The sequence below is a fragment of the Rhinatrema bivittatum genome, chromosome 9 (genome assembly GCF_901001135.1).
Source record: "Rhinatrema bivittatum chromosome 9, aRhiBiv1.1, whole genome shotgun sequence".
Lineage (NCBI taxonomy): Eukaryota > Metazoa > Chordata > Amphibia > Gymnophiona > Rhinatrematidae > Rhinatrema > Rhinatrema bivittatum.
This window is the reverse complement of record NC_042623.1, coordinates 170,511,345-170,535,235: the sequence shown is the minus strand read 5'-3', so window position 1 is coordinate 170,535,235 and position 23,891 is coordinate 170,511,345. Positions and strand designations below refer to the sequence as shown.

The 23,891-nt window shown below is 45.3% G+C and overlaps 1 protein-coding gene across 1 annotated transcript in view; it reads left to right on the top strand.

The window, feature by feature from the left end:
• RNF168 (ring finger protein 168) overlaps positions 1–23,891 on the top strand; it is a 225,542-nt gene that overhangs the window by 50,811 nt on the left and 150,840 nt on the right. The window contains exon 4 of the mRNA XM_029616843.1: positions 9,996–10,172. Coding sequence (XP_029472703.1) covers positions 9,996–10,172 — 177 coding nt within the window. The remainder of the gene's footprint in view (positions 1–9,995; positions 10,173–23,891) is intronic.

Below are 23,891 nucleotides of genomic sequence, written 5' to 3'. Positions count from 1 at the left end.
GCTAATGGTACCGGGGTTATCCATGCTTGTTCTAGAGTGACCCACGGTTTAACAGAGGTCGAGCTGTGCCAGTCAATTATAGGGCGAAGCTGTGCAGCCGCGTAGTAGCGAGACAAATTAGGAAGGCCCAGACCGCCCAATGACTTGGTCTGATAGAGGATTTTTTGTGCCACCCGTGGCGGGCGATGTCTCCAGAGAAAGCGCAGCAGCTTACGTTGCCATTGAAGCAAAATGGAGCATCCCACCATGATAGGTAGAGTCTGAAAAAGATAAAGAAACCTCGGGAGGATGTTCATCTTGATAGTAGCCAGGCGTTCGATCCAAGTGAGGGGGAGTGCGTTCCATTGTTCGAGGTCCACATCAATTTTTTTAAGTAAGGGAACATAGTTAAGTTAAAACAGTTCTGATATATTATTACTAAGATATACCCCAAGATATTTAAGCTTATGCGTGGCCCACCGGAATGCATGTCTTTCTTTCAATATACCAACCGTAGCAGGGAGACAGGTTATGTTCAAAATTTCTGACTTGTCCCAGTTTATTTTGAAACCAGAGACAGCGCTGAACTGCACCAGCTCCGTTTCTAGAATCGGGAGAGTCATGAGGTGGCTACCCACCGTAAAGATGATGTCATCAGCAAACAGAGACAATTTGGATTCACATGTGGGAATAGTAAATCCGTGCACCCCTCTATTAGATCTGATAGAGATTGCCAAGGGCTCAAGGAATATGGCGAATAATAAGGGGGACAGGGGGCAACCCTGCCTCGTCCCTCTTTGTACCGGGAATGGATCAGTATACCTGCCATTGATTTTGATGCAGGCTAAGGGGTTGGAGTATAGGGCTTGGATCCAGTTGTGGAAAGAGGGGCCAAATTCCATTTCCTGTAGGGCCTGGAACAAAAAAGGCCAGTGGACCATGTCAAAGGCCTTCTCTGCGTCGATGGCCAGAAGTAGATGGTCAACCTGGCTTTGGGAGGCACCCCAGATAATGTTGTTAATTTTACGCACATTATTGCTGGCCATGCGGCCAGGTATGAAGCCAGCCTGGTCAGGATGGATAATACGTGCTATAAAGCAATTTAGTCTATTGGCCAGGATTTTGGCTAAGATTTTAAGGTCCAAGTTGATCAGCGAAATCGGCCGATAGGAGGCACATAAAGCCGGATCTCTCCCAGGCTTGGCTATAATAGTAATGCCAACGATATTGGAATCCGGGGGCAGGGATCCCCCCTCCCATAGGTAATTAAAGTGACTCTGGAGATGTGGGGCTATGACGTGTTTGAAAGATTTATAATTTATAATTTGGCTGTTAAGCCATTGGGACCTGGGGCCTTGCCCACCTTAAGAGTCTTTATAACCTCTAAAATCTCCGGAGTCGTGATTGCCGCATTTAAACTGTCTCGCATTTCTTGAGTGAGACGAGGCAGGGGGAGCGTGTGGAGATAGTGGAGTATATCTGCGGGTGAGATATGAGTTTCTGCTGAGTAGAGATCTCGATAAAACTTAAGAAATTGCTGTGTTATAGCCGAATTGGCTGTCTCAATCTGTCACTTTTCATTTTTTATCTTGAGTATGTGGTTTTGAAAAGACTGTTTTTTTAGCTGGTGTGCCAACACCTTCCCAGCCTTGTTTCCTCCCTCAAAATGTGTTTGCCTGGTGAGGTTCAGGGCGTGCGCAACGTGTTCCAATTCAAGCCTATGCAGCTCTTCTCTGCTTTTGGTAAGCTGAGACAGAGTGCTCTTAGAGAGAGAGCGACAATGTTGGTTCGTAAGATCCGCTATGCGGGCCCGTAGCCTGGAGCAGGCCGCCTCCTTCATTTTCTTAGTATGCGAGGCAAAGGAAATAAAATGTCCCCTAATATAGGATTTAAAGCAATCCCATACCGTAACTGGAGAAGAAACGGAGCCCACATTAATAGTGAAATAATCTCAAATCACCTCCGTAGAGGACTGTATAAACTGCGGATCCTGTAAAAGGGAATCATTGAGTCGCCAAAACCTATGGCCATAATCCCCATTAGGTATACCGAGGTGCAGTGAGACTGGGGCATGATCGGACCACGTCACGATTCCCACCTCAGGTCTACTAACCATATGAAATAAATTTTTGTCCACCAGCAAATAATCAATACGGGTATAAGAATCATGCGGTTTAGAGTAGAACGAATAGGACCTTGAGTGTGGGAAGGTGGATCTCCAGGAATCTATTAAATTATGGTCAGACATGAGAGCTTTAAGAGCTCTGGTATGTGTCTGAGCCGTGTGGGTGAAGCCCTTAGAGGTATCTAAGGAGGGAGAGAGAGGTACATTAAAGTCTCCCCCTACAATAAGATGCCACGAAGCGTGGTGGAGAAGAACCCTGTGTAACTGCTGAAAAAAGACAGCCTGTTCCCTGTTCGGGGCACATACAGTTAGTAGTGAGAAATCGCGGTCAAACATGGTAATATTTAACAATAAATATCGGCCCTGAGGGTCTGAGACCACTTGCTTACATTCAAATACCATATGGGATGAGAAAAGGATGCCCACTCCTGCATACTTTGCCTTTTTGTTCGCCGCAGAGAAATATTGATATGGAAAAGTAGGAGACTTCAGTAATGCTTCGTATCTGCGGGTTAAGTGTGTTTCCTGTACAAAGACAGTGTCCGGATGGGAAGTTCTTGTCTCCCTATAAAAAAGGGATCTCTTCTGAGGAGTGTTAAATCCTTTAACATTCAATGATTAATACTTTTATCATAGCCATTTATCTGGTAAAGGCGATCTCCAGGTATCCACAAGAATCACTGTGGCCCAAGAACCCTCGTAGGATAGCCACCATAAGAATAGTAGGTGGGTTAAGAATTCCAGTGAGTACATAAAGCAGTCAGAGAGACATAGCATATGTAATATGGAATGAAAAGAAAAAGAGAACATCCTGTCATTAGCAAAAAATATGCAGCATGAAGGAGTGGTGCATCGACAGTCACAATAACATAAGAGCACAATAGTCACTATAGCATGCTTCCCATGAGAACACAGACAAATCTGTGCTCCCCTAGTCCCTTGTCTGCCAAATCCTCCAGGCAGACTATCTCCCATTCCAAACAGGGGAGAATAAGTGAGGTCACAGGTTCATGAGATGGAGTCTTCCCACCCCCCCCCAGACCCATAACATACAACTTTCAAATAGTAAAATAAACAGGCGATCCGCAATCCAACAACAGTGCAAGCAGTTCAAATCAAGTAAATACATATTATAGTACAGCAGGTAATCCCCAACGGTAGTAAAGTACATTTCACCGCGTGTTATGGCAGTGAAGGAAGTCAGCCCAGGCCTTGTATGGGGGAAGAACCCCCGGATTGTCGCCGGAGCCGGCTATTCCGCTTCCCCTCTCTCTGCCATGCTGGATGTTGGGGCCGTGCAGAAGCGGCTCCCTGAGCCTTACGAGGGGGCTGCGAAGCCACAAAGCCCAAGCTGGAGAGACCCGGGAGAGCTTCTTCTGGGGTCAAACATTTGTGGGTTATGCCATCATGTGAAAAGGATAGGCCGAAGGGATGAGACCACCGGTATCTCACTGACTTGCTGCGTAAAAAGGTAGTAACTTCGCGAAAAGACTGCCGGTTCTGGAGCGTAGCAAAAGAGAGATCCGGGAAAACCGCTATTTTATGGTTTTCCCAGGCCCACTCGTTCCTCTCGCGCGCCGTCACTGCAATCCGCTCTTTGATATGATAGGAGGTGAAGCAGACAATGATGTCTCGCGGGCGGTTAGCCTGCGGGGCTCGCAAGGTTCTGTGTGCCCGATCAAAAAGAATTTCCGGGGGGTCAAAATCACCGCTTTTTGTGGTCTCCTGGAGAAGATGTAGGCAAAACTCATGGATCAGTGCATGGCAGTCCTCGGGCCCCGACGACTCTGCAAGGCCCCGGAACCGAAGATTACTCCGTCTCGCCCTGTTCTCTAAATCTGCGATTTTCGCCGTGAGTTGGGCGTTATCGGCACGCATGGTATCCTAAAAGGTTTTATGTACTGATATTTGCTCAGCCTGGCCCTCGACCCGCACGTCTATGTCGCCAACCTGATGGCCTAGGGCCGTTAGATCTTCCCGCACTTCCTCGACTCGAGTAAATAGTTCCTGTCGATACACTTTCAAATCTGACCTGATACCGGCAAACCACTCTCGGAATTCAGCCCTGGTTGGGTGGTTCAGACAGTGCGCCTTCATCCAGTGTGGGATCAGGCAGAGTCGGCTCTGGGGATAAAGCGCGCGAAGATCCGCCATCTTGGGCTTCGGTTTCCGCCGCCGGCAAGCAGGCCTGATCTTTGCAATTCTCTTTCTGGTAAGAGAAACGTTGTAGATCCATAGTTTTTTTTCTTACTAGCCATGGCGTAAGCAGGGTAATCGCACAGTGTTATATGAGTTCAGCAGAAGCAATAGGGTCGCGGATTGCGGCGGATCTGGAGGGTAGCTGCGGGAGCTCGAAGATCAAGCTGCCATCTAACAGCGTGACGTCACGCTCCCCCCTGAATCTGGTTTTAACAGCATTAATGCGTTCTCCCTTTGAACCCATACCTTCCTGTGATTTTAAATTTCTCACATGGAAGACTATCTTTCTTATAGCCATCACATCAGCTAGAAGGGTTAGTGAGTTACAAGCACTGGTCACGTATGAACCTTATACAAAGTTTCTCCATGACAGAGTGATTCTCCGAACACACCCAAAATTCCTTCCTAAGGCAGTTACAGAGTTCCACTTAAATCAATCCATAGTTCTACCCACATTCTTTCCAAGACCTCATTCTCACCAGGGGGAAAGAGCTTTGCACACTTTGGACTGCAAACGTGCGTTATCTTTTTATCTGAATCGCACTACGTCCCTCAGAAAATCCAATCAGCTTTTTGTATCTTATGATCCAAATAAGCCAGGTAAAGCAGTGGGAAAGCATACTCTATCCAATTGGTTAGCAGATTGCATACAGTTTTGCTATGAAAAAGCAGGCCTTCCTCTCCAAGGGCGAGTAAAGGCACATTCAGTGAGAGCAATGTCAACTTCAGTAGCACATTTTCGTTCAGTGCCAATCATTGACATCTGTAAAGCAGCAACATGGAGTTCTCTTCACACCTTTGCAGCTCATTACTGTTTGGACAAGGAAGGTCAACAAGATTCAGCCTATGGACAATCTGTCTTAAGGAACTTGTTTCCAGTTTAATCCCAACTCCTTCAACAACCAACCTGCTGTGATCTTCGGCTGCATCATTTCCTCAAAAACGCATCACTGCTACCTGCATGGACAATAACTCAGCCTCTAGCTTGCTAATCACCCATATGTGAGGACTAGCATCCTGCTTGTCCTGGGATAAAGCAAAATTGCTTACCTTGTAATAGGTGTTATCCCAGGACAGCAGGATGTAGTCCTCACAGAACCCACCCGCCACCCCGCAGAGTTGGGCCTCAGACTTTTATTATTTTACTTTGCTAACGCTTATTGCTACATACCAGACTGAAGTGAGACCCCTGTGGCAGGGAATATCATGGCATGCTGGGCATGCTCAGTAGCCCCAGGCTGCCAGTTAAAAACTTCTAGAAACTTTGCCAGAAGTTTTCCCGCATTAGGGCTCCGTGAATGACGTCACCCATATGTGAGGACTACATCCTGCTGTCCTGGGATAACACCTATTACAAGGTAAGCAATTTTGCTTTTTTTTTGCATGTTGGGCTATATGCAGACTATGTTCAGATCCTATTCCCCATAAAAGAAACTATCACAAACACATTAAAAACCTGGGACAACCACCTTCAGAAGATAACAAATCTTCTATCACAAATGTCCCTCAATCTCAACCACAAAAAAAAGGAAATACTCCACTTTAACAACAAAACCATCTCAACTCTCAAAGACAACAACTCAGCACCTGCCACAGATGGGAAAATAACCTCCTCAGTCAAAGATCTCTGTGTACTCATTGACAACGAACTCAGCATGAAGAAACATATCAACTCAATAATAAAAGATGGATTCTTCAAACTCCAGATTCTCAAAAAAATCAAACCACTGCTCTATGCTCAAAACTACAGAACAGCACTCCAAGCATTGCTATTTTCCAAACTCGACTATTGTAATGCCCTACTCCTGGGCCTTCCATCCAGTTCTCTCAGGCCACTGCAACTCCTCCAAAATGCAGTGGCAAGATCACTCTCAAATACCAAAAGATCTGAACACATCTCACCAATCCTCAAAAACCTTCATTCGCTCCCCGTCCCACACAGGATTCAATACAAAGTTCTAAAACTCATCCACAAAGCACTATACACTGAAAAATTTGACTGGCTGAGCCCTGCCCTACACTTTCAAGCCACCCAGAGAACACTCCACTCCACCAACACTGGACTCATTCCAATTTCCTCACCAAAAATCGCCCACCTAACCTCCAACAAGGAACTGATCCCTAACAATAGCAGGTCCAACACTCTGGAACAGTCTACCACCTCAACTCAGGCTCGACTCCACAACCCAATCATTCAAAAAGAACCTTAAAACATGGCTCTTCAAAAAAGCATACCCAACAACCACCCGTCACCCACCGCCAACCACACTAAGATGAGTCCTCCTCCCCCCTCCAGCTCACACATCGCCACCCAATTAGCGTCTCACATCTTAAACAATCTCCAATCCTCCACCAGACCCACTCACTTCGCTCATCCCTCCCCTGGATACCCCTCCCCTAGGGATCCTCCCCCCTACTCCTCCACTGGACAACAAAATCCCTACCCCCCCACGGCTCTCTTCTTAACCATAGATACACAACTAATTCAAAAATTCCCCCCCCCCCCACCCAACATCCATCCCAATCCCATCCCCTCTCATAAGATTGCACCTACAGATGTCACGAAATTACAGTAAAATCACAAGACAAACATCATATAGATTCCCCCCTCCCCCATACCCTGATGTATCACGCCCCATCACATATCCACTGTAACTTATATTGCAGTCAACCACAATGACACAAATTGTTGATACATCTGTTACGAAGTTTTAATGTTCTCTCTACTTCTGTTATAATTTTTAATGCCACGTATGACTCTCCAGTCCATTTGTTACTCATGTTACAAAGTTTCAGTGTAAAATAAGAAGTCTATGTTCAATCATACTGATTTCCCCCTCTCCCACATATCTTGATGTAACACTCCCCATCACATATCCGCTATAACCTATATTGCGGTCAACCCCAACTACTCAAGTTATGTTACATCTGTTACAAAGTTTTAATGTTTTCACTACTTCTGTTATAATTTATAATGCCACTTATACTCTCCACAGTCCAATTGTTACTCATGTTACAAAGTTTCAGTGTAAAATAAGAAGTCTATGTTAATAGATTCCTCTGTTATTCTGTAAACCGGTGTGATATGTCTAATTGAACATCGGTATAGAAAAATAAATAAATAGTAATGTGAACCTGCGGCAAATCTTGTTCTTATATTATGATTATTGGCATTTTATTGTAGCTATGTTTTCTGCCTTCCTGAAAAGAGGATTCATAAAAGAATACATTATTTGTTTTATTATTTGAGTTATTTGGATATGTTTTGGTTATGTTTCCTTTGCTGCTTGAGTATCTATAAACTGTAGTAATTTATATTTAATAAAGATAAAAGGCATTTTTAATGTTGGTAAGTCCTTGAAATAAATGAGTTAAAATATTTTATAGTATCACTCATGATGCTTGTTGTATACTACTTAATCCTTTTTCAGCTGCACCCTTAGGTGTTCTTTATAAATAAGAATACAATTAATAGGGCTCCGATCTGGATGCCTACTACCCACCCATGTTAACCTTTAGTCCAAAAATCAGTATTGGCTACTCCACCCTTTCAAATCATCAAAAAGCCAGACCTGCAACCCAGCCCACCATAATCTAGCAAACTCTCTGTGGGGAACTCCAATCCCCACCCCCCCCCCCCCCCAGCCCTCTAAGTGATTTGAAATTACTTATGTGGCCCTTCCCTTGAAAGGTTTGCGGACCCCTGCTCTAAGGGAATCTGCCATCTCATCTACTATTTCTGTCTTCTCCACACTGGTATAATTCTCATTTATGGAGAACCAAGTGAGCCACTTTCTCAATTACGATTTCAAACTGAATGTCTAGACTGATATGTAATCTTGTTTGAAAGTTGGTCTAATACCTACTTCATCACTGTAAGCATACTGGGAGAAAGAGCTGGATCATTAACAGTTAAATCCTCAGTAGCCATCTTCGTCTGTGAGCACAGCTTTAGGTCCAGGCTTCCTTTAAAGTGTGTTTTTGCTTCCATAATGCAGGGAGAGAGGCATTGATGCTACTTTGGACATGTTGTGGGGGTGGGGCGTTTCTTAAGCATAGTAAAAGGATAAATTACAGAAAAACACACAGAAACAAAAAGTCCCAGCTACTTCCTCTACCACCGTATCATGTGGCGCCTATTTTACCACATTTTAAATTTCTCCTCAAAAGTGAAGATAGAGGAAATATTTTATAAATGTATTTTCCATTTTATTACAAGAATAAAAGTTTTTTAAAAAAAAAATTAAACTAAGGTATTGAAAGGATGTTCAGACGGAACCAATCATGCTGTAATTCACATATGCAACTGTTAAGTTAACAAATGTGTATGGGTGTTGCAGTACAAAATAAAGGGAATCATGTATTATAAACAATATCATATCTACTAAGATGACCAATAAAATGTGGGAGCACAGAAAGCTAAAGCACTTGAAACAAATATTAGAATAGCTTCCCTAATGATTGTATACAGTCATTTTAAGATAAACTTTAATATGACAGGGTATGTATATCAAAGAAGAGATTAGGGTGTTGTGGCTGCAGGAACTTTGGGGTTATTTTTGAAAAGATTTACTTGGCTAAAATCACCTGGGTTAAAATACCCTACCCCCACCTGGGTAAATGTATGTGCTTTAAATTGCAAGGTGGACAAATTTAGCTGACCAAAAAGTGGCCAGGCCAGGGCCGTTCACAGGGTGGGTTTTTGATCTAACCAGTTAGCATGCATTTTCAGCACTAACAGATACATTTATCTGCACAAAAATGGCAGGGCTGAATTTAACCACTCTAGTTAGATTCTGGTCACCGCATCTCAAAAAAGATATAGTTGCAATGGAGAAGGTACAGAGAAGGGCAACCAAAATGATAAAGGGGATGGAACAGCTTCCCTATGAGGAAAGGCTGAAGAGGTTAGGGCTGTTCAGCTTGGAGAAGAGACGGCTGAGGGGGGATATGATAGAAGTCTTTAAGATCATGAGAGGTCTTGAACGAGTAGATGTGACTCGGTTATTTTCACTTTCGAATAATAGAAGGACTAGGGGGCATTCCATGAAGTTAGCAAGTAGCACATTTAAGATTAATCGGAGAAAATTCTTTTTCACTCAACGCACAATAAAGCTCTGGAATTTGTTGCCAGAGGATGTGGTTAGTGCAGTTAGTGTAGCTGGGTTCAAAAAAGGTTTGGATAAGTTCTTGGAGGAGAAGTCCATTAATGGCTATTAATCAATTTTACTTAGGGAATAGCCACTGCTATTAATTGCATCAGTAGCATGGGTTCTTCTTAGTGTTTGGGTAATTGCCAGGTTCTTGTGGCCTGGTTTTGGCCTCTGTTGGAAACAGGATGCTGGGCTTGATGGACCCTTGGTCTGACCCAGCATGGCAATTTCTTATGTTCTTATGATATTTAACTAGCTAGTTTTCTGATGAATATATCACTCAAGATAACCAGGTAAAATTATCCCCACGATCTGAGCTGCTCTGTTTCAGATAATTGACCCTATAAAATATGGAAGATGTCAATAGGAATATTTGGTGAAAAGATTTTGGGAAGGCATTTGTTTTATTTATGTAGGTGTTTTATATATCGTCGTTCCAAAATAAGATCACAATGGTTTACAAGGCATGTTGCAAAAAGAAACTTTTAAATTTCATCAGAATTTTTACAAATGAGTCTCTAAGTACGTCCTCATTTCAGTTGAAGGCTGAACAACAAGTCCAGGAAGAAGAAGAGAGAAGAGCAAGTGAGGAATATATTCTAAGGCTGTTGGCAGAGGAGGCAGAGGAGCACAAGAGAGTGGAAAAGCAGCAGAGGGATCTGAAAGAACAACTAAGAAATGATGAAAAGCTGGCACGGTTGTTGAGTGCTAAAATGGTAAGTCTGGGATTTCCATTGGGTGGATTTCTAGCTGCACAGGTGAAGTGCTTCAGTTTTGTTTCTTAGTTTGTGCTTTTTTTTTTTTTTTTTTTTTTTTTTTTTAAATCTGAGTGTCTGTGTAAAATTTATCATTTATGATACTTATTTCTTTTCTCTTCTGTTAATAGAAATAGTAGTCCATGAAAAGTAGTAATGATGTAATCTACATTTTATTTGGTTACTTTATAGGCTGACTGTTGAAGTTCTTCCGTTACTATATGAGCTGGAATCGAATCGGTTATGTTTTTAACTTTATTCCTGTTTATCCCATCTCAGGATGACTGCCAGAATAACACTGGTTCTTTCCTCTTAGACTGAATCCTGTGGTGCTACTCTCTTACTGAAGGTGCTAACCCTTCACTAATGGATAATTTTGATCTCTTTAGAAATAGTTATATTCCAATATGCTTACCACCACAGTATGTTCAGAATTAACCAATAATGAGTATGATTCCTTACAAGAGGTTCTCTAACCTGTGGAGAGATCTTCTAGATATGCCAGGCTAACCCACTGCAACCAATAAACCTGGCTTGGGAAATTCATGACTGACCTTATCTACTGATATTTAGTAATGGGTTTTTCCTCTTACTGCTGCATGGTTTAATATAATCATAAGTATTGAGGTACTTTTAATTAGAAAGTAACTTTGGAGAGATGACAAAGATGAGGGGATCCCTGTAGCATCCTTCCTAAAAAGGGATTAAAAATTGGACTGTTGGGAAAGATAAACCCACAGGGCCCTAATGAGGTTATCAATCTTATCTTTATTTACAATTCATTTTGATTTTTCATTTGATTGTGACAACTTACAAATTTTGTCTAATAAAATTGTTACTTTTTCTACTGTTTATTTGGTTTTAATGTAACTAAATATTGATTTGTTTCTTCTGATCACTTACTTAAAAAAATAATGAATTGAAGTGTATAGTGGTTTAACATTTTCTGGGGAAACCAAAGAGTTTTCCCATTTTCCTTTCAGGCTTTCAGCTCAATGTGAACCAGAGCTGGGATCCAGCATTTTAAGAATTCATTCACAACTACCTGGGAATTTTTTTTTTCACTATTTTATATCCACCCCAGCTCACTTCATCCCAATCATTACAAGGATAGTCCTCAACCAGACACTGTTTATCCGGGTTCATTTTGGAATCCTCAATCATGGGCCCTTAAACCAGCCACTAGATATGGTGCATGATGACTGGGGCTGCAGACACTCCCTATATGATTTTGAATATTTAATTGTAATATACAGGGCTATTTAAAAAGTTAACTTCAATTTCATTTCATTTATTAAAACTTATTAAACGCCTAACACAAAAAGGTCTAGGCGACGAGGGGAGAGATACTTTTTTGTCTGGCAGCAAGCCCAGGGTAGGAAGGTGATATAATGAGGGCTCCTAGGATAGTTCTGTGAGCATCTGGCACTGTTGGGTGGCCAAGAGAGGCATGCACAGATCCATTGGTCGTGTGGTGAGTGGCAGGTGGCAAAGTCTCTCTTCAACTAACATTTTTGGCTCTTTTTCTTGGGCATCACCAGCCCGAGGAGTGTCCCAAATAGGGGATTGTATGGATCCCAGGGAGAACCCAAGGTGCCAGCCATGACTATCTAGTGGCCTAAAAGGTGGGTTGTGAGCAGCAGCTATAAGAACATTCAACAGACAGAGGACCAGGGGCTAGCGAAGCACTTTACTATGATAGCTATGTATGAGCAGTTTCAGATAGACCTGGGCTGAAGCTTGAATGAACAGGAAGTGCTGAAGTCAGCTCCAGCCTGGGCCTAACTCATATTTTCTTGTTTCCGCAGCTAATATATAAAATGGGTTAAATGGAAATTAAACAGCAAGATCCTTATCCTGCTAGACCAGTCCAGACATGTGACTTTACACCGCCTGCTAGCAGATGAGTTTGAGGACACATCTTTTCCAGTGGCATCATAACTCGGTACATAGGAAGGTGCAGCATAGGCCAGTATTCTCTGTTTCTAACAGATGGTGGCTTGTTTAGACTGGTGCAGCAGGAGTTCAGTTCCAGGCTTTAGCCTATGGCCTTCCTTAAGGCTGCTCTTCTCAATTGAGCTTGGGCGGCTCCTAGGACAATAGAAAACTTTTCTCCAGTTGAGCGGTTTGGGGCTGGGCTCCCAGGTTTACCTGGTTGAGTGAGCCCTGAGTGATTTGGGGCTAGGCTTCTAGGTTTTCCTGTTTAAATGAGCCCGATGCTCTGCTTTTAGTCCTGCTGAACCTGGTTGAGCTTAGGGGGAAGGGTAATTTTCAGGATTCCTCCTCTGATTCTAGCGGAACTTTACCTGCCAAGGATCCCTTCTTTGGTAACCAGTAGAGAACTATATTAATCATCTCTAGTTCTCTCTAGTACCCCCAAAGAACTATCAGGTCATCTATGAATCCTTGGCAGTCTAAAAATCAAATACCCAGCCTTATACCTATCACCTATTTCCTTAGCCAACATTTGGCTCCGTAGCATTTACGTTATGTTATTAACCCCATATATCTGTATCCAAGTTCCTGCTACCTGTTCATTGTAAGACATTAACTTGTCAATGTTTCTGTTTAGAATGTAAACCGAATTGATCAGTAACTCTGTTATTGGAAAGTCGGTATATAAAAGTGCTAAATAAATAAATAAATAGTATTGCTCTCCCTGTTGCTTCTATTCTCCAATGTGGTTCCCTTTTGATAAAGTTCTTTAAAAAAAAAAAAATGGGAACAGGAGTTGAGTGCTGTAGTTGACATTGAATTGGTGGCAGAGGACAATAGGACTTATTGGTAGAATCTTGAGGCCATGACAGAGGCCTCCAGACCACCTAGGTACAGGGAGTAGAATTTCATTAGCCACGTGGTAGCATGGCAGAGTGGGGCCAATGGTTTCGGGGTTGTGGGAGCTGATGTGTTTGCAGCACATTCTGCTACTATTGTCCCTATTGCAGATAGGGAGGATTTTAGAAGCAATGGCCGGCAAAAAGACTGGAACTTCATCTGGCTTCAAGAGCTGTGTCTGAAGACAAATAATGTTCCTGACAAATGACCACCAGCTCTATTACTGTTGTCTGGAGTCGGACCATGACCAACCAAACTGCCTTCACTGCAGTCTAATGTTCCTGCGGGCCCAACACTCCAGAGAAGCTAAAATCGTAGTTCCCTGTATGTACCCGGATCAGTCCAGACTCCTGGGTTTTGCCTCCCCTCCAGCAGATGGAGACAGAGAAGTTTTGACAGACTCTGCCATAAATACCAGGATGCCACCTACAGTCAGTCAGTATTACTCTGTCTCCAGCAGATGTTACTTAGTGTTGGCTTAGGGTTAGTTATAGCCTAGGCAGTTTTAAGGTACAGAGGTATTTGATCTCAAGTGTAAAAAAAAAAAAAAAAAGTTTGGGCTACAGGAAACAGTCTTCTGCCTCCCAGGGGGTTGCTAGGTCCTAAGGGAACCATCCCCTCTGGTTTTAGAGGCCGCTGAGGTGCAGGGTTGAGAACCCTATTTCCAGCTAAATACAGTACTGGGGGTGATACTGGGGTGCACGGCTCACTCCCCCCAGTAGGATCGGGACCTGGAGGCTTTGTGGCAAGTAAAAAAAAAAAATAAATTCATTGTCTGGGCTCTACTTTCCCTCCGATCGCTTTGGGCTTCCCTTGCTCCGTTTCACTGCGTTGTTGTCGGGTTGTGCTGAGAAAAGCTTAGGGGTTTGAGTGTTAGGCAATGCCAAGGGGAGCGGCGTGTAGGGCTTGTGGTACCATACGCGCGCGGCTGTCAAGGGAAGGTCTTTGTTACTCTTGCCTCACAGGAGGAGAGGGAGCCTCCGCGACCCTACCAAGGGTCGTGATGCGGGTCCAGACTGTCTCCGGAGCCTTCAGGGAGCTGCCGCCCCCGACTCTTGGCCCGTTCCTACTGAGCGCAGGAACGGGTGCCATTTTGGGTTCGCTCACAGCGGCAGTGGGGGAAGGAAATCTCCTGCCGCAGTTATCCCCACAAAAGATAACCCCTGAGGGGGGCAACTCGGGGGTAGGCCTGGCCCACATGGCTTAGGGGATATCTCGGCAGGGGATACAGATGATCCTTCTTCAGATTCGTTGTTTTCATCTGACTTTGTGCTGTTGATGCACAAAGCCTTCAAAGCCAGAAAAGTAGGTAAGAAGAGGGGAATAGATAGCTCTGGCTTGTTGGACCCTGTGGCCAGGCCAAATAAAAAGGCTAAGCCGGTGGAGGAGACAGGTCGCCTGCATTTGCAGAGACCTTTGAGGTTTGGGACACCTCAGGATGTCTCTGATTCTTCTTCAGACTCTGAGGATCCGCAGTTACCTTCCCAGCCTCCAAGGGGGGTTGAGGGGGAGGCAGAATCAGCGCAGGGATGTCTGCGTGGGTCTTATGGGATGGATGGCGATGATCCTAAGGTGGTCAAGCTTTTTCGTAGGGATGAGTTGGGCCCTCTCATCCCTGTCATTTTACGAGAACTGGGTATTGAGACTCCCCAGGAAGAGTCCCGGCTGGGGGCTGCGGACCCGGTCATGTTAGGCTTGCGGGGGCTGCCTTCCTCTCTTCCTTTTCACTTTTCAGCCACGGATTTACTCTTTCGGGAATGGGATACCCCGGATTTAGGGCTGAAGGTAGCCAAAGCTATGGATAAACTGTATCCTCTACCAGAGGAGGCCTTAGAGCTCCTTCAGCTCCCCAAAGTGGATTCGGCAGTTTCGGCTGTCACGAAAAAGACCACCATTTATTTATTTTATTTATTTAAATACTTTTTATATACCGATACTCAAGACTAGTGTCTTATCGTACCGGTTTACATTGAAACAAGGGGTAACCGATTAACTAGGAAGATAAAGTTACAAAGAACAGGGGATTTACAGGGTGGGAGAGTAGAGAGCAAAAGCATACGATTAACATAATAAATTGTAACATAGTTAAGTGTAACATCACACAGTTTAACATAGGAACGAATGTAGCAAGCTTAGATCATAGCTTAATCTTTTAAAATCCTTAATCTTGCAAGTCCTTGAGGCCCGTTGCGCCGGTAACCATCCCGGTTACCGGCGCAATGGCCCTCAAGGACTTGCAAAATTGCAAGCTGGAAATTTAACTCAAGAAAATCTTTGAAGTCTCAGCGCTTGGGGTCTGCGCGGCTATGTGTAGCAATTTTGCTTTGCGAGCGAGCCTTCTCTAGGTTCAACAGTTGCAAGCCAACTAGACATTGTCGGAGGATGAAACCCTCCAGGTGGGGCGTCTTGAGGCGGTCATTACATATAGTGCCAATGCCTTTCATGATTTGCTCCGCACTTCAGCCAGGACCATGGTTTCCGCTGTTTCGGTGCGCCGTCTTTTGTGGTTGCGAAACTGGGCAGTAGATGTCTTTTCCAAGTCCCAGCTGGGATCTCTGCCTTTTAAGGGCAGACTGCTCTTTGGCAAGGAGTTGGAGGATCTGATACAGTCACTCGGAGAGAATAAAGTACACCGCTTGCCTGAGGACAGGCTGAAATCTAGAGGGTCCTTTGGGTCCAGATCTCGGTTTCGTGGGGGTCGAAAATCTCGGACATTTCGACCGCCCACTTCCTCATTTCGTCAAAACTCTAACAGGCAACAGTCATGGTCTCAGTCCTTTCGGGGACGGCAGTTCGGTAGACCTGGTAACACCCAGTCCGCTCCGGGTGGAAAGTCTTCACAATGATGGGCAGCCAGCCCACTCCCTACCGGTAGTCGGGGGCAGGCTGTCTCTGTTTACGAGGAGTGGGCCAAACTCACGACAGACCAGTGGGTCCTATCTGTGATAAGACACGGCTACGCTTTAGATTTTGCACGGCGGCCCCACCATCAGTTTCTGGTCTCTCCCTGTGGGTATGCAACTAAGCGCCGGGCGGTCCGGGAGACTCTTCAGCACCTTCTCGATCTCTGTGCGATTACCCCTGTTCCTCCGGCGGAACGTTGACGAGGTCGCTACACCATTTACTTTGTGGTTCCAAAAAAGGAGGGAACCTTCTGGCCCATTCTCGATTTAAAGCAGGTCAACAGATGTCTTCGGATACCCCGCTTCCGCATGGAGACATTACGGTCGGTGATTGCTTCAGTGCAGTAGGGGGAGTTTCTAGCATCCCTGGATCTGACGGAGGCGTATCTACACTTAGGGATCAGAGCCGATCACCAGAAGTTTCTACAGTTTTCCATTCTGGGCCAGCATTACCAGTTTCAGGCTCTGCCTTTCGGCCTTGCCACCGCCCCCAGAAAGTTTACCAAGATCATGGTGGTGGTAGCGGTGCAACTGCGAAAGGAAGGATTTTTGGTGCATCTGTGTTTGGCCGATTGGCTGATTCGAGCAAAGTAGGAAGTACTTTGCCAGGATGCGATAAACCGGGTACTTCAGCTACTGCGTGCACTCGGAAGGGTGGTCAACCTGTCCAAGAGTTGTCTTATTCCCTCCCAATCCTTGAAGTTTTTAGGGGTTTTGTTAGACACTCATCTGGGCAGAGTCTTCCTCACGGTAGACCGCATTGTCAGATTGGAGGGACAGGTGAGAGCCTTATTGACCAAACATCCGCCGAAGGTCTGGGATTACTTGCAAGTTCTGGGGTCCATGACCTCGACGCTGGAACTGGTTCCATGGGCCTTCGCTCACATGCGGCCGTTGCAGTCGGCCTTGCTTTCTCACTGGAATCTGGTTTCTGAACAACTTCATCTGCCGTTAGCTTTACCTGATGCAGCTTGGGCCAGTTTGGACTGGTGGCTCCTTTCGGACAACCTGAGCCATGGAGTTCTCTTGGTTGTCCCAGAATGGACGGTAATGACTATGGACGCCAGCCTCTCCGGGTGGGGAGCGGTTTGTCTACGGAAGTCTGTGCAGGGGCAGTGATCCCAGGAGGAGTCACAATGGTCCATCAATCGTCTGGAGACCAGAGCAGTGCACCTGGCGTTGCAGGCCTTTTTCCCACTCATCAGGGGGAAATCGGTCAGAGTTCTATCTGACAATGCGACCACAGTGGCCTACATCAATCGACAGGGCGGAACCAAGAGTCAGCTGGTGGCGTTGGAGGCTCATTTGATCAGCTGGGTGGAACAGTACCTGGTCAGTATAGCGGTGTCCCACATAGCGGGGGTCGACAACATTCACACGGATTTTCTAAGTCGACATTGTCTCGTTCCCGGGGAGTGGGAACTGGCCAAGGGAGTCTTTCAATTTATATGCGACACGTGGGGCACGCCCTGCATGGATCTGATGGCAACATTCCGGAATTCCAAAGCTCCATGCTGCTTTGCTCGCTGCAGGGAAACAGGGGCAGAGGGAATAGATGCTCTGGTGCTTCCCTGGCCGACGAATGTGTTGCTGTATGTTTTCCTGCCTTGGCCTCTAATTGGGAAGGTGCTCCGGAGAATAGAGCTCCACCCATCCGAAGTGATCCTAGTGGCTCCCGAGTGGCCGCATCTTCCATGGTTTGCGGATCTTGTCAATCTCGCAGTGAGGTTTCCGGATCTCCCAAACTTGCTTCATCAAGGACCCGTCTGTTTCGACCAGGTTGATCGCTTTTGAGAGGCAGCGTCTGAAGAGCAAATGATATTCAGATGTGGTAGTATCTACGCTCTTGAGATCACATAAGGCTTCCACGTCTCTGTCTTATGTGCGCGTATGGGAAAGTGTTTGAGGCTTAGTGCGTAGACAGGGAGATTCTGCCTACTCGAGCGTCCATGCCGGATATTTTGTGTTTCCTTCAAGCTGGCTTAGCTAAGGGATTATCGAGTAGTTCCTTGTGGGTGCAGGTAGCAGCGCTTGGCTGTTTACGTGGTAACATTCAGGGAGTTCCATTAGCAATGCACCTGGATGTTTCTCACTTTCTTCGTGGAGCAAAGCATTTACGGCCACCGGTGACACATCCTTGTCCGTCCTGGAATTTAAATTTGGTCCTATCGGCCTTGTGTGCTGCACAGTTTAAACTTAGAAAAGAGCAACATTGGAAGATCTCACGTTAAGGGTGGTGCTTTTGGTAGCAATTTCATCTGTTCAGCGGGTGTCTGAGCTTCAGGCTTTGTCATGTAAGGAACCCTTCCTGAGGATTTAGGATTCTGGAGTATCCATGAGGATGGTTCCTTCCCTTCTTCCGAAGGTAATCTCCTCTTTTCATTTGAATCAATCTGTAGAGCTTCCTTCCTTTTCGGACCTGGACCGTTCAGATCCTCTCTCTCTAGAGACTTAAAGAAATTGGATGTTCGTAGGAAGTTGCTATGTTATCTTGAGGATACCAACAGTTTTCAGGTCTCGGATCATCTCTTTGTGCTCTGGAGTGGCCCTAAAAGAGGTAACGTAGCATCAAAGTCCACTATCGCCGATGGTTGAAGGAGGCTATCAATTCTGCATACTTGCTGAAAGGCAAATCTTTACCTAAAAGGCTTCAGGCATATTCTACTTGTGCTCAAGCTGCATCGTGGGTGGAATGTCAGCAAATTTCACCACAGGAGAATTGCAGAGCGGCTACCTGGAAATCGTTACATATGTTTGCCAGGCACTACGGGCTGGATGTCCAGGACCTGTGTGCGGGTGGATTTGGAGAAGGTGTGCTGAGAGCGGGCCTCTCCAGATCCCATTCCAGGTAAGGGAGCTCTGGTACATCCCAGGAGCCTGGACTGATCTGGGTATGTACAGGGAAAGGAAAAATGGTTCTTACCTGATAATTTTCGTTCCTGTAGTACCACGGATCAGTCCAGAGTCCCACCCATTTGGCGTTCGCAGGTAATGGAGAGTATGCTCGTTCAGCTTTTCTTTGGTTTAATCTGCAGATCTTGATATACCGTGTCTCACGGGTTCTGTTCCCACTTGGGAGTTAGTGAAGCAGTTTAAGTTGTTAAGTTACTGTATATAGTTAGTTTGGTTCATACCATTCTCCTTTGTGACTGAGTAATACTGACAGACTGTAAGTGGCATCCTGGTATTTATGGCAGAGTCCGTCAAAACTTCTCTGTCTCCATCTGCTGGAGGGGAGGCAAAACCCAGGAGTCTGGACTGATCCGTGGTACTACAGGAACGAAAATTATCAGGTAAGAAACCAATTTTCCTTTTCTTAGCATCCAGTCAGATGAATCCAGAACAAGTGGGTTATGCATCTCTACCAGTAGATGGAGACGGAGCAAACTGATGTCAGTGCATATACTCCTGCAGTGACATCAGCCTGCCAGTATGCTCAGTCTTCAGCAGATGGTGGACATACATCTCCCCACTGGGGATTGCTTCATTTTAAAGAAAAGGAAACAAATTTGCCCACTCTCCTGCGGTGATACCAAGTGATCCCTCCCACAGTTGAGAATTCCTGAGGAGATTTCCATGGTCCCTCAGAGGAGTGCCTTGGTCCAGTAGCTGGTTTCAGCCGGCATGGATTTAGCTGCTTGAACAGCTGAAAGTCAGCGGGTGCAAGAAACCAAGCGCAGTGGTGATGGCACATGCCCTCTCCCCCTGCAGCCAGAGACCATCTCTGTAGTTAGCCAGGTAAGGCTGAGTTATGGTAAGTTTAAAAAAAAAAAAAATTATACAGAGACCTAGGAGGTTTTTGTTGTTTATTTGTTTTTATATACCGACATTTGATCGAGATATCACATCAGTTTGCATTGTTGTGTAAGACTTCCTCCTTCCCCCCCCCAGTCCCGTGCTCGACGCGCTGGTCTGATATTCGTCCCACACTGTGGGAGATTGAGGGATGTGGGCAGCCTGGCGGGTTGAGCAGCCTCCTTAGGCTAGGCCCCGCTCCGAGGCTTTTTGCTGCGTGCCGCGTGGTAGGCCACAACAACATTTTGTGTGCTTTCTAAGGCTGCCCTCTACAGGGTTGTCTGTCTGGCATGTGCATTTAGCTGTGTGCCAAGTTTTTGGATGCACGGTCGGGTCTTGTAGTCTGTGCGTCCATGTTAAATGATGTTGTAGTGGCTGCATACTTTCTTCTGCGCACAAGTAGTACTGTGCACTTAAGTTTTTTGGGCACTTATTTTTGGGTGCCTAGGTGTGTGATTCATAAATGTTGGATGCATAATTTTTGGGCACCTAGGTTGCATGCGCATATGAAAAAAAACCAAAAACAGCTAGAAACATACCTACGGCCACAGCTCATTGCACTGTCTGCCATAATAGCACCTGTATCTAAGAAACTTAAACGTCTTTATCTTTGCACTGCTCGTCATAGTTGGGTGTCTCAGTCAGGAGTGCTCGCTAATTTGTGCCAGCGCTGTTTGGAGGCTCAGGGAGAATTATCTTCCTCTGATTTCATTAAGCCTGGTTTTTCCCAGCTGGATTTGGGTCTGGGTAAAGACGAATCAGGTGGGGTACCTGATTTTGGAATTCTCCTAACTGGTACCTCAGCAGGGGGAAGGTAGCTCAGTGAGTTCACTTCAGGTACCTCCTGGTCTGGATACTTCTACTTTTTCATGGGTAGAATATTTCCAGAGGTTGCAATCCTTTCTTCATGCGCAGTTCTCAGCCCTGTCCAGTGCTCCTAGAGCAGAGGTGCAGGAAGGATCCTTACCTGGACCTTCTGTTGAGCGCCAGAGTACACTTAGAGCAGCAGCGGGACCTCCAGATAGAGATCTGGATGGCACAGATAATGACACCGATCCTTACTCTTCAGGATGGTGAAATTCCCCCTGGATTAGAACTGTATAGAGCTGTTAAAATGTTCCTTCATAGAGATGAACTGCCAGCTCTGATTTCCCAGACCTTGAAAATGCTTGGGGTTCCTGGGGTAGATTAAGTGATAGAGCCAAAGAGAAATCCCATTTTGGTTTCCTTGAGTAAAACCTCTTGTTTTCTTTCCCCATGATGAAAGCCATTCAAGGATTGATTGATTTATCTTGAGTGGAGTGCCCCAGAGGCTAATTTCAAAGGGGATCTAGTTTTGGAATGTTTGTACTCTTTGGATCCAGTGGTAAGAGAGCGCTTATGTTTTCCGAAGGTAGTTGCACTTGTGTGTACGATCTCCAAGCAGACCACTATTCCCGAGGAAGGAGGAGTGGCCTTGAAGGATGTGTATGATAAAAAGATTGAGACTATCCTTAAGCAAGCATTTGAAGCAGTGGCAATGACCTTAAAGATGGCTTCTTGTTGTTCCGTGGTGGCTCACTTTTGTGTGCTTCTCTTTCAGGAGGTTGATGACTCTGGAGTTAACTCCAGGGCAGTTATGGAACCAGCTGCTGTCTTCTTGGCAGATGCAGGCTGTGATTTGGTCTGCACTTCATCTAGAGGGGTGGCTTCGATAATAGCGGCCAGGCATCAGTTATCGTTGAGAAATTGGTCGGTCAATGCGCCTCCAAGGCTAATCTCACCAAATTTCCCTTTAACGGCTCATTTTTGTTAGGCAACAAGTTGGAGAAACTGGCCAGTAACTGGGGTGAATCTCTAGTTCCTCGTTTGCTGGAGGATAAGAAGCAGGCACAGCACTCCTTTAACATGAGAGGTTGTGCTAGAGAATCCAAGCATTTTCGACCCTATAGAGGAATGACCTTTCACTGGACTCGACCCTTCGGTAGGTCTCAGTCCTTTTGACCCTAACAACCCAGAAGAGGCGCAGGGTCGGTTAGTGAAGCCTCCCAATGAATGTTTTCTGACCCCCCCCCCCCCCCCCCCGGAACAGGAGATAGGGGAATGCCTCTCTTTTTATCAGAGGTGGGTTGAGATCACATCAGATCAATGGGTCCTGGAAATGATACGAGAAGGATATGCGATGGAGTTTCGCAGTGTTCCTTGGGATGTGTCCATGGAGTCTCCCTGCCACTTCTCACAGAAGAAGCAGGCAGCAGAGGGTACATTGGCAAGGCTCCTCAGTCTGAGGGCTATAGTCCCGCTGCCCACATCCCAAAATACGGGGTGATATTCAATTTATTTCGTCATGCCAAAGAAGAAGGGCTCTTTTTGGCCCATCCTGGTCATCGGTTGTCAGTTCATCTGCAAGTAAAGCATTTTCGCATGGAACGATTGCGCTCGGTGATAACGGCCATGCAGTTGTGGGAATTTATGACCTCTGGATCTGTCGGAGGCATATCTCCACATTCCCATTCAACTAGAACATCAACGCTTCCTGCGGTTTGCAGTTCTGGGATGCCATTTTCAGTTTTGGGCGCTGCACTTTGGTCTGGCCATTACTCCCAGAATCTTTTCCAAGGTTATGGTGGTAGTTGCTACAGAGTTCATAGAGAATGGAATCCTAGTAAACTCGTATTTGGGCAACTGGCTGATTCACGCCAAGTCGTTGGAAGAGAGCCGCCTGGTGACTCGCAAGGTGATTTTCACTGATTAGGGAGCTTAGCTGGGTAGTGAACCTGGCCAAGAGCAGTCTTCAATCTGCTCAGTTGGAACACCTCAGGGTTCGGTTCAACACAAAGCTGGGCAAGGTTTTCCTGCTGGAAGCTCGAATTCAGAAGTTGCTGGCACAGATCTGTCTGAACACTCTGTGCCCAACTGTGTGGTCTTACTTGCTCATACTTGGCTTAACGGCGGCAACCCTGGAAGTGGTACTGTGGGCAAGGGCACACGTGTACTCTGCAGTGCTCCCTGCTCTCTCTGTGGAACCCACAATTTTAGGTCTATTATATTCAGCTCCACTTGCCAATGGAGGATAACCAATGGGACAGTGCTATATCGGGGTACAAATTATATCGCAATGATAGGGAGGATCAACTTGGTAGGGGTGTGGCACTTTATGTCCGGGAGGGTATAGAGTCCAACAGGATAAAGATCATACAAGAGTCTAAATGCTCAGAATCTATATGGGTTGAAATCCCATGTGTGTTGGGTAAGAGTATAGTGATAGGAGTGAACTACCGTCCACCTGGACAAAATGGTCAGACGGATGATGAAATGCTAAGAGAAATCAGGGAAGCTAACCAATTTGGCAGTGCAATAATAATCGGAGATTTCAATTACTCCAATATTGACTGGGTAAATGTAACATCAGGACTTGCTAGAGACAAAGTTCCTGGATGTAATAAATGATTGCTTCATGGAGCAGTTGGTTCAGGAACCAACAAGAGAGGAAGCTATTTTAGATTGAAAGAGCATTCTCCCTCGCTAGCCCCAAAATATGGAATGCGCTTCCAACTGAACTAAGACTACAACCCAACCTAAAAACATTCAAGAAAGATCTGAAAACATGGCTGTTCACCAAAGCCTACCAAGACACCCTAGGACAACCTAATGATCCCATCGCAGCAGGCATCGCATCTGGGCACAAACATGCGAATATCCCTCAAACCACATAACACCTTGAACACTTAATACTGCCAAACATTAAAATAATGATTCTCTTAATTACAAACTGCCAGCTTACTGTTACATGGCTCTGTACTTTTACCAGACTGTACAATAACATAACTGTATCTGTAATTTTACCTATCTGTATTCTTACCTGAAGCTGATCATAATCATTGTACCACCTATTTAAATTGGCTATCACTGATCGAAACCTGTAAACCGTTGTGATGGCGATCCCGAACGATGGTATATAAAACTCAATAAATAAAAGAATTCTTAGTGGAACGCAGGATTTGGTGAGAGAGGTAACTGTGGTGGGGCCACTTGGCAACAGTGATCACAACATGATTAAATGTAAACTAATAACTGGAAGGGGGACAGTAAGTAAATCTACAGCTCTAACACTAAACTTTCAAAAGGGAAACTTTGATAAAATGAGGAAAATAGAAAAAAACTGAAA